The 11,433-nt window shown below is 49.3% G+C and overlaps 2 protein-coding genes across 2 annotated transcripts; both read right to left on the minus strand.

Moving 5' to 3' along the window:
* Positions 1-801: 801 nt before the first annotated feature.
* MIEF1 (mitochondrial elongation factor 1) lies at positions 802-9,129 on the minus strand. Its single transcript, XM_030040355.2, has 4 exons — positions 8,986-9,129; positions 8,647-8,827; positions 6,359-6,621; positions 802-5,259 (listed from the first exon to the last, which is right to left on the minus strand). Exons 1-4 carry the CDS (start codon positions 9,127-9,129, stop codon positions 4,453-4,455), a joined length of 1,395 nt encoding a protein of 464 aa, XP_029896215.1. The 3' UTR covers positions 802-4,452.
* Positions 9,104-11,195, minus strand: LOC121233885 (MIEF1 upstream open reading frame protein-like). The gene is made up of 3 exons (XM_041129480.1): positions 11,061-11,195; positions 10,325-10,747; positions 9,104-9,134 (listed from the first exon to the last, which is right to left on the minus strand). Exon 2 carries the CDS (start codon positions 10,716-10,718, stop codon positions 10,506-10,508), a length of 213 nt encoding a protein of 70 aa, XP_040985414.1. The 5' UTR covers positions 10,719-10,747; positions 11,061-11,195; the 3' UTR covers positions 9,104-9,134; positions 10,325-10,505.
* Between the last annotated feature and the right edge of the window lie 238 nt (positions 11,196-11,433).

Genomic DNA, 11,433 nt, shown 5'->3' on the forward strand with positions numbered 1-11,433 from the left:
ATCTGTTTCTACCACAGAACAGATTAAAGGAATGAAACAAAACAAAACAAGGGCAAGGGGTATCAGAAAAAAAATGTTAGAGATGTAGACTCCCTTTGTATCATAACATATCTTCCAAAATAGTTAATTGCTGACTCCTCATTAAAACAAGTCTCACAGGACAATGTTGTCACCACAGCCTGTCTTCCCAGAATTCAGGAGCCTGGGATCCATCACTTCATGCTTTACTTGATGTCCAACACTTCTGCCCCACCTTCCCAAGCAGGTACATAAAACCGGGTCTTACTGGGAAGAGCTTCAATACGCCAGACACCGGCCCCCAGCACAGCGGCTTCTCACTGCCCCAAGGCTGATGCCTGGATAAGAGAGGAGTGCATTTGGCTGGGGAGAGGATTGGCACACAGAAACCAACATGTGACTGAGCAAGGGTGGGGGAGTCTGCACAAGAAAGTTTTAATATTAAAAGAAGCACGGAAGCCTGTGAAGTCTGGGGAGCCACATGAAAAGCAGGTGCCTGTCCGGGCACGCGGGCTATCGGAGAAAGGATGGGAGGCACAGAGCCATTAATTACACATCATCTTGTGACTGGTGCGAACGCTGCCAGGAGCCCGCACGCTGCAGTACCAAGCTGATCGTCTTCTCAAGAGAAGTTGCAGAGCGCTGAGCGCCCAGAGCCGCAAAGGGAAAGCAAGTGAATCAGCAAGGGGCATGTCGGTCCCCAAGCGCTGGTGTGCTATGTCAGCATGAAGGTGACACGCCAAGACAAAAGTATAGTTTATAAACACACCAGAGACAACCAGGTTACTGTGGAAAGTAATTTTATTTCAGAATTTCACGCACTCTGTCACAGACCATGCACTTAGACTTTCCCCTTTGCAAATCCACAGCCTCCAGGCCTGCGAGAGATGGGGCATCATCCCTTCACTTCTCACTGCGAGTACCCACATGCTAAGAGTGAGTGCCCCGATGGCAGCCCACCAGGAGGCAGAAAGCAGCCTCTTGTTTCCATAATTGCTCTTAAACACAGGAAAAGAAATCCATCGAAAAGAAATCCATCTGACTTGAAGGATTAGCAGTGGAGCTCAGCAGCAGTGAAACCCCACAGCTGAGCAAGTTGGTCCTGACCCCGTGGTTACAAGGAACAAGACGACAATCTCGTGGGAAGCTCGCGTGAGCTAAGCTACAGCAGAACACACCGAGGCATTCTTGGAGCCCAGGCAGCAACCAACCAAATGCACGCTCTGGGCCTCTTACAATCAATTTGTCTCTGAGCCGCTCTGCCAGGAAGGTGGCCAGGAGCTGCCCTTTTCACATTCAGCTTTAGGTCCTCCTGCTCTGTGCTACAGCTTTGACTAGGAAGGAGCCTACCTATAGGTAAGACAGCCCGCCGGGCTGTACGTCAACACGTGTACTGCATTTAATACTGAAAGGTGCCAGTTCGAAAGACTCTGCAACAGTCTGTTTGACCCACAGGCTGGGTACAGCATTAGCGTAAGTTTCCTGCATACTTACCCTACTCCTTCTTCCCTGCCTCTGTGGCCCCTTATGCCTGCCCCTGCTCTTGAAATACTCCTAGTTGCAGTGTCCCTGTGACCCGTTACATCTTTGGCCTTTGCTGAGACTGCCACTGCCAGGGCAGCTATTGCCCGCTGTGGTGGCTGCCTGTAGGAAGTGAGCATTTGCCTCCCGAGAACAGGCTTGTGGCTAGCTCAGAGGAGCGCAAAACTGAAGGGAAGAAATGATGGAAGTGATTCAAGTGAAGTGGAGCAAAGTCTACAGAAAAGGCAAAAAGGCAGCTTCAGTCTCCATTTGATACACAAATTGAGCTCAATAGCAGCAAGAAATGGCCATAAAATATTAATTCATTAGGTTGCCAGGAAGAAGTAAAAGCATTCATGTAAGAAATTCTCTATACAGATATGTATGTGGCAACTGTTCTCAAGCCATCTCAGACAATGGTTTCCTCCTGTTTATGTCTCACCTTTTTTGTATCTATAGTTTTGATCATTCCAAACCATGTCGCTGCTCAATTCTGTGTGAAGACCATGGTATTCGAGTCAGCACCAAGTGAGGGGTGAGATCACACTGAAGAAATGAACTTACGGGGAACTCCTGACAACCCAGATATTTTAATATTTTTGTTGACCTTCAAGTAATTAAAAGAAAGGGGAATTTCCCCCAATAGCCCATAGGCTCCAAGTCTCATCTGTCTGCTTTTAGGGTAGGAAGGCTGACATCAGAAAGGCAGTGGAGGGCAGGGAAAGGAAGAAGGGAAAAAATCTGGGAACCAGACTGAAGAGCAATCAACATATGACCAACACTGACTGCTGCAAAACTTACAAAACACAAAATCATACAAACAGAATTTCTGTTAACCTTTTATAGACTACAGACTTTATATACACACACAAACTTCAAAGTACGCAGCTGGCAGTCTAGAAAATACCAGTACCCTACGGATTAAATAATTTAAAATGTAATGTTGCATTATCACTGTATACGGAATACTATCTGACACATTGGCTAAAATGGACGGATTGTCCGAGAAAGATGCTCCCTCCCTCATCTCACCAGCACTGCCTCCAAAAAGAAAACAAGGGCTAAAGACTCCCCTCCGTGGTTCCTCTCCTGAAACTCACCTTGAAACTTCTCTGTCAAAGGTGGGGGGAAGTCCTGAGAGGAAGGGAGGAGAAAAGGATTCCTGCTCCCTCCAAACTCTGCTGCTGCAGTACCCCTCTCCTTTGGCTAGGGAGGCTGGACAGCAAGGGAAGAATAGGTGCCAAAGCTGGGAAAAGGCAAGTATGTTTCTGTAATGATAGCTGTGCTGGTCTTTTGAGAGAGACACAGCCCCAGACTTGGGAGAACACCCTCCCTCCCCCTTTTTGAAGATAAGAGGCTTAATGCAGAGTATACAGAGTCTATGTGGCTTGTTTAGGAGATACCAAGAGTGCAGCAGCTGCCCCCCAAAATCCGTACCGCAGTCCAGCAGCAGATGGGAGGGCAGCCAAGGGAGAACGGCCTGACAGCAGCCATAAACAGGAGCAGGCAGAACTGCGTTACCAACAGGTCCAAACAGACAGAATGGGGAAGGTGTGCCCTCACCAGCTTTCTAAGAGTAATTGTAAACTGGGAGCACTGGAAAGTCAGCGTGTGGGAATGAGGAAGGGGACAGACAGCCTCAGCTCTGAGGTGGCTGGGGAGGGGACTAAAACACACACTGAGAGCAGATGGCAAAGCCAACATACCTCTAACCGCCAGCTCTGCATATGTACCCTGTTATCAGTGTATGGGACAGAACCTTGCCGATGACACCAGTTCAGTCCTATCACCTTCACAGACTTGTAGCTGGTGAGAATCTGGCTTACGTGTGCTTATTACAAAGCCCTTTGAGGCATGCAGTCTCGCTTCCACCTCCTATAAACCAGAACAGCCATAAGCTCTTGGGGAAAAGATGAAAAAAAATAATCCCTGTTCCCATATGTGTCTCCCACCCCTCCTCCATAATCAGCCTCTCTTCCTCTAGGCCAGAGACATCTAAGGAGCCGCCCTGTTCTCCATTCCCAGGGCGGCCATTCCCACCAGCAACACCCAGCAGATCTGGCTAGGCAGGAATGGCAAGCCCTGCTCCTTCGGCCTCATCACATAGCCAGACCACAAAGGTTTTTTCCTCCCCTACGACAGCTTCAGTGAGAACTGCCCATACTGGAGGTTGCGTCGCAGCAGACTGGACAAGCCTCAGCCCATTACTCCTGAACCCAGCTCGCAAAGGATGAGAAGGCTCCGTAGGAGCAAGAGCCATGGGCATGGGTGTTCTCCTATTCCAAGCTCTACAGCCCTAAATACTGCCAGTGTATTATCCACTCAGAAATACAAAAAACCAACCCTATCCAAAACATCTCACTCAGTCTGCTCTGCATGACTGAGTCAAAGGGACCAATAAGAAAAAAAAAAAAAAAGAAAAAAAGAAAGAGGAAAGTGAGACAGTGTGGTACAGCAGAGAAAAAGAAACAGGGCAAAGTCAGACTGGAGGAAAGGAAAGGAAAGGAAAAGATCTCAATGCGAGTCTGCTAAAATCGTCACTGGATTTACCAGCCCAGTTCCACCTTCTTCAGACCAAAATGGACTCACTGCACTAAGTGTACTACAGGAGAAAGAAGTGCATAGTTTGGTTTATTTTTTTTTGGTAGACACTTAAACATCAGCAGAATTTATGTGAAGATCTTAGAGCTGCAGTTTTAGCCTCTTTTCCCTAGCCAATGGGTACCTGTTGGGGCAGAGATGGTGGAAATGGACCGGTAGCACCAAGAAATTCAGTGGGAGCACCAACTCCACAGCAGGAAATAATAATGAACCAAAAGGAGACAGAGAGAGAGAAGTGGAGGAGTCATATTTCGCAGTCATCGAAGTCCACCTTGGCTAAACCCTATCAACACTTCCCTAGGTAAGGCCCCATTACGTCTGCAGCAAGACCTCTGGCTCTGACAGAGAGCTGTAGAGGGTATAGCCCAACTCATCCACTTCTTCGGGGGTGAGCTCTGAAAACAAGTTCACCTTGGGGTTCAGAGCACTAGGGAGGACACCTGCCTCCAAGTAGCGGATCAACCCCTTCAGCGCCTGCAAGAAGCGATCAGCCAGCATGTCCTGGGACCAGTCGGACTCCTCCTGGGATAAGTGCAGGATGACATTGGTGAGCTGGCTGGCAGTGAGGTGGCCCAGGGCTGGGTTTGACTTGCATACCGCTTTGAAGATCTTCAGGCACAAGCAACGGCAGCCAGAATCACACTGGTCCAGGGCCCGGAGGCGAGCTGTTTCTGCCGGCCGCAGGCTCAGTCGCCACAAATTGTCATTCTGGGCCAATCGATGGGGTTTGGCCACAAGGATGATGTCACCCAGTGTCAGGGATGGTAGGAAGTCAATAAAAAGATGCCGTTCTGGATCATACTGGACTTCCAGCGTCAAATCTGCTGGGGGAGCTGCTGGACGGATCACGTAATCCAAGAGAGTCCCAATTGCTGGCCAGTTGATGGAGCCAGCTACAACTTTCTCAAAGGTGTCTGCTACAGCTTTGGGGGAAAGGTAACCACCCACCACACAGCGGTCCCAGTAGCTGCTCCCACGGGGAAAGTACTCTGGGTTTTCCCGACGCACCAAGTAGAAGCCAGGAATGTTCATGATAGTGTCCTCTCCAGGGATGCACGACCACAGGTTCTGCTCCAGCATCAGAGGCACAATGAGCTGGATGTGGTCAGCTGTCACTACCTTTCACAAGAAAGAAAAGTCAGTAAGAACAAGCTTTCTCTCTCCACACTCAGTTTTATCCACCACCTTTAAATAGCCTTCTGTTCAAAGGAACTTGGAATAAGGATTCAGCTGTCTTAGTCTCCTCTCTGCATGGGATTCACAGCCTCCCTTTCTCAGAAGACATTCTGAAGGACTACTTCCCATCATCAATGGGTTAACTCCAAGGTATAACCCAAGCTAGTGCTTATACAGTATGTACTGCTTAGCGATCTTTAAATACTTCAGGACCTGACATGGACTGCATATAGACAAATCATTTTGCCTCCTCCAAGTCCAATCCTTGGATGTGAGATGTGGCTGGCCCAGGGCACAGCAACACCACGTGATAATTTAAAACAGGAGGCAGACTATTAAGTTTCTAGACAGGCTTCTGTTGCCATGGTTTAATTATCCCATGCTACAACTAGGTACTGCCCTCACCCAGTCTGCCACTTTGTTTGGAAAAAGGTCATTAAAGATCCCTTTTCTCCAATGTGATTAAGACCCCAGATCTAAGTTTCACTGGACACTTGACACTCCATTCCAGAGCTCTGACTCAAACAAAAAAGTGTGCCTCTGAATCACTCACTATAGCCATGGGCATCTTGCCATCAGGGAGATATGCAGCAGGGACTGCTGTCCAATCCAGGTCTGTCATGCGTTAAAAAAAAAGAGTAGGGAAGACCTACATGAATACACAGGAGTTCTAAGGGAATATAACGTATTTGGGAGGAGACAGAAAGGACAGAGAGAAAAAAAGAGGTCTGTCGGAGAAACAGCAAGGAAAACACAGCTAAAGGAAGAGACAGAGGGGAAGGAAAGAAAGGCTGAGATAATCCAGAGAAATAAAACAGCAAAAAGCAAATGCTTTGCAGACAATGCCAGAGCAGCCTGGTCACGCCTGTTCAAACAGTACTGCAGAAATCCAACGCCTGGTTCCGCGGTGGGAAAGGCGACACCAGGAGTCTTATTAGAGAGGAATGTTGTGCTGAGGCAGCACTGCCAACAGGGAAGCCTGAAATGCCCCTGCCTAGTCAGCCTTCTGAATAATGACCCATGATGCAGCCCCAGGAATTACCTGCAGATCATCATACAGGCTGCCGCTGAGGTACATGTCACGCAGGGGCATGTCCGGCAGCTTGGCACGTAGGAAGCTGCGCAGCTCAGCACAGATATCCACAGCTGCTTGCTTGGCCCGGGCCTGCTCATCCGCCGGGATAGCTACCTTCCTGCGATAATAAGCGAAGAGCTTTTCTTGCAGAGACAGACGAAGGCGCGATTTTTTCAGCTCCACTTGACTCCTCTTGGCAGATGGCTTGGGCTTTGTGGGTCGGAAAAAGTCTGCAAGACAGAAGGAAAACTGTTGAGTGTCTGCAGTGTTTCACTGTGAAGTGATCCGCAAAAGAAAATCTGCAGCGCGGAAGTGCAGCCTCCTAGGTCTCAGAAAGCTTTCAGCAGACATTTTGCATGCTTTACACAGGTACCAGTCAAAAGGGAGGTGCTGAGAAACTTCAAAAGATACTACTATGAACATCAAACCGGATGAAAACAAGTTACTAGATTTGGAATTTAGCCAGAACAAGACTAACATCGTGCACAAGGAAGTATTTTTAATGGCTACAGGGGCAGTATGTCAGTTCAATTCCATCAAAAATTCAGCACTGTTACCAGTTCAGAAGCTTTCAACATGGTGCCAGACCCATAGATAAAACACTCTTGAACGACCATCACAATCTCATTAAGTTTTTAACACTATAATTGATTTTCACAAATTATCAGCAAAACACAGTCCTGACTAGGGTATGAGATCAGAGTAGATACGCCACCTGGAAATGAAATAGTTGTAAGGGGTCTGATTAACCCTTAGCAAGACAGTGAGCTGACAGATCTTGGGGCCAGCAGAGCTCAGGCAATCGTAGCCCCAGTGAAAGCCTCCCTCAAACTTTCACTGGCCGAAGAACAGAGAGCACACTCTTAGGCACAATACAGCAATAATATGCTTTACGCTGCATTATTAAGCAATGTCTAACCTGCACAGATTGTCTAAGCCCCTTTTTTTCTGACTGGTTTCCTAAAGAAGTCAGTCAATGCTTCCCACCTATCTTTCAGACTTCTCTTAATATGGACCAAGAGTTTCAGAAGTTATCAGTGAGAATTAATGAAGAATTACAGATCTAAGAGATCTTTGCAAGGGCTGTGGTACTTAACGGGTGCAGGAGAAAACCCCAAGTCGGTGGCCCCATTAAGGCAATCAGCTGTTGCACATTTGTTTGGCAACAGGCATTTGGCCACACAGCACACACAGAATGGCTGACCAAGCTGCGCACAGACCCATCCCGCCCAACCTCAGCAGCTGCTGTCTCTCGTCCCACTGGGGTCTTTTGGACAGATCTGAGGTTTTGCATGAAAAGGAAATAGCCTGCAAAACCATAGGGAACCAGACTTCATTGCCTGTTCATAAAAAAACCCTTATTTTTCCATCTTAAGTTTTAATTTGTTTTTAAGTCAAGAATGCAAGATGGCATCATCAATGGTTTTATTCCTCAGTCCTCATCTTCCAGGAGTCCAATTAAATTATCTAGACCCCATTTAACACAGCTGTCTAGTTAATTAGCATTTCCTCAGCAGAAGATCCATTGCCACCCTGAAGCTGACTTTCTTGCAGAGAATCTGGAAATCAAGTTAAAAGCTTGATCCTGATTTTTATTTTAAATCTCCAAGTGTCAATCTCCTGAAGTGACATGGGACAGAAAGTAAATCCCCCCAAGAAAAAACAGCCAAACACATATAACAAACACTGATGGACTCTAAATTACTTATCATCCCACTCAAAAAGAAGAGTGCAGGTCAGTCTTTATAGCCTGATGAAGACTAACTCAGTGATAAGCAGCACTAAACAGGCAAACAGCATTACAGAAATTATTAGGAAAACAGTAGAAATACTACAGGTAATACTGTTATAAATTGCTAGTACATTCACAACTTGACTATTCCCCTCTTAAAAAGACACAAACAATGTGGAACAGTCCAAAGAAAGGCAACAAAGAGCTTGAAAGGAACAGAGTGGCTTTTTATCAGGAAAGACTGCACAGATAAGTATTCAGCTTGAAAGAGAAGAGACTGAGGAAGAATAAAGCTTAAGTCCATGAAGTCATGACACGAACGAAGAATGCAAATAGATGACTATTGTTCACTAGCTCCCAATCTGACTTCTAATTCTTGAAGTTACCAGTAGACCTGCTTAGAAGAAAAACATCAAAATCCTGGGCTGGACAGAGTATTCTCCTTCCTGCATTCCTTTAAATGAAAACAGGGTTTATGGGCCTAGATGATTCTGTAAAGCGGGAGTATCACCCTGCTCCTTACCTGTGTCTGCAGCCGAAGGATCAGTGGGAAGGGTCTGCAGGGAGCGGCTGAGGTTAGTCTTCATGTCCTGGGTCAGTAAGCGTGAGGAGGAGCCCAGCCAGTTTGGCTCTTCCCAGCTTCTCTTTCCTGACTGGCTCAAGCGAGTGGGGCTGCTGGGAGCACTGATTGCCCGGTCGTACATCTAAAGCAACATCACCAGGCACAGTCTGAGTCGTTAAGGGCCCAACGTTTGCATTTTACCCAGCCTAGTGCCAGCATCCCAGGTCCTTTGTTTCCCCCTCCTTCTTTCCAGTGCCCCCGTGCTCAGGTCCCACCCCGCTGTCCCGCATGCTCACTGACCCGTTTGACGGCCAGCGTGGCGATGCCCAGCATAGCTGCTCCACCCACGCCCAGCACAAGCCGGGCGTTGGACAGCACGAAGTCGATCGCTGTGCCGATGCCGTTGTCATCTTTTTTCCCTTTGCGCTGCCCAGCGCCTGCCATCTCACCTGAAAGGAGTGGGAGCACTAAACAAACAGGTCAAAACACGCAACCCTAACGGTTCGCTCCCTTCTCCTCCAGCCCACGCTCATGGCTCTTGGGGTCTTAGCGCAGAGCCACGGGAAGGGACCACCTAACCCTGCAGCCTCTTTAATTATCTTCCCTCGAGGAGCTGCTTATTCCCAGACACGCGGGAACAGTACCGACCAAGCTCTGCAACGACAGCATTTCTTTACTTCCAGCAACATTTACGACCTGAAGAAAAACATCCCTAATTTGATGTGGGGCTTCTAATCATTGAAGCAGGTTTAATTGTGTAATCACCTAATGCTTTTTAAAAGAGAAAGTAAGATTTACTTCAGCAATATTTTCCAATAAAATCCTGTATATTATTTAAAACTCTATGAGCATTCAGGTCTTTTCCTTTTAATTTCTGCTTCTCAACCAAACCGTGGCTTTTTTTATGCCAATTTATTTTCTTATTCTCAATCTAATGGGTGTAATTTTGCTCACAGACAAGGTGATGCAGGGATGGTCAACTGCTTGTCCATAACAGATCAGAATCTTCCCAAGAGTTGACAGGCAGTCTCAGAGCATCCACGCCCAGACTCATTTTTGGACAATGGCTGGTCCCAGATACTTCAAAGACACCCAAGAATCAACAACAGAGACCACAGCGCACCACAAAGGGAACAGCTCCCTTGCTTTCACTAAACATTTACTCTTGCCCTCAAAGCTGTTCGGTTTGACTCTCATACAAGTCATGTATAACACGTGTGAGAAAATATTAATGTTCGTGTGCTTTGTCTTCTCCAATTCCCACTTAACCTGATCTTGATATTTAAATTTAAAGAGTCTCCCTGGCCAACTACACGTGTAAAACACACTTTGCCACCACCGTACCCGCAGCTGGATCCTCAGTGAACCTACATGAAAACACCAGGAAACTCTTCCAACCTGACTCGAGATCTGTTTTCTCACCCAGTTTCAAAGGTTCAGCGCCTGCCTGTCTGGGGCAGTTTAAAACTGCCCTTAGGTTTTTCTAAGGCCAAGCTACAATCCCAGAAGGAATGTTCCTGCCTTGGTGAACCAGGAATCCAGTCACCCGTCACCCCTAGGCAGAAAAAACCCACACTTTCACAAAGCAAGCTGTAACAGCAGCATGAAGAACATGGTTATATCATTGTAAATGACCTACCTGTGACCTAACGCATTTGTAAAGAGAACAGGAGAGCCCTCCTGGTGTGCCTGGGGAAGCACCTTCCAGACTTCTTCAAAACAGTGGTGGGCAGAGAGCGTTAATCATCTTTTTTGGTTGGCGAGAGGGTTTTGGAAAGAAGAGGGAAGTAAGCGGGGCCAAAAGGAGCTACAGGGAATCTCTAAACCAGGCCCCCGAGTTTGCTCTGCAGGAAAGCTTGCCCCTTCTCCAACTGTCTTTCCTTGTCCTCTAGCTGCTGCAGCCCTCGGTTCTTGCGGAACTCGCGGCGGATGGAAGCGAGGTAGAAATCCCGGTCGGTGTAACGCAGCCCGCGGCCCTGGCGCAGCAGGGCCCGGTAGAGGGTCAGGACAGCCTCCCGGGACCACGCTGCCATGGGGGAAGACGGGTGCGTGGACGGGCGACCTAGAGAGAGGTGACAAAGCGCAGGACCCGAGTCAGCTTTCACCTCCCGGAGGGAAGCACCGGCCGCCGCCTCCCCCTCCATGCCTGGCCCCGCAAACCACCGTCCTCCCCGGCCCGGGAAGGGACGGGACAGCCTCTCGAACGGCCCACCGGGGATAACGGGCTCTCTTAAGGGCGCAAGGCCGCACGGGCCTGCTGCGGGGGTGGGGGGGGAACCGGCGGGACCCGCGGCCTGGCCCTTCCCGTGGAGCTCCCCGCCGGGCTGCGGTCGAGCCCTCCGAGGCCCCGCGGGGACCGACCGTATCGGACTCACCGGGAACGGACCGGGGAGGAGGAGGAGGAGGAGGAAGGGAAAGCACTCCGGGACCCTCACGGCAACCGATTCCCTCCCGGGGTCACCCGGCAACATGGCCGATCCGCTTCCGTGTCGTGACCCCGGCCCCGCCAATCGGAGAGCGCGACTTCGCCGAGGGGGCGGTGACGCAGCTCCGTCTCCCCCTACCGGCGGGGCGCCGCACCCGCCGCCTAGTACGGCGGGCGGGGCGGGGGGGACGGGACACTCTGCGCCGCCCGCCCGCGCACGGAGGCTGCCCCCTGCCGGCGGGGAGGGGCACCGCCGCTCCCAGTTGCTCCCAGTTAGGACTGGGACGGGGCTGGGCCGGGCCCGGTGCTGGTCTGGTTTGAGG

Source organism: Aquila chrysaetos, chromosome 17 (genome assembly GCF_900496995.4).
Source record: "Aquila chrysaetos chrysaetos chromosome 17, bAquChr1.4, whole genome shotgun sequence".
NCBI classification, from domain to species: domain Eukaryota; kingdom Metazoa; phylum Chordata; class Aves; order Accipitriformes; family Accipitridae; genus Aquila; species Aquila chrysaetos.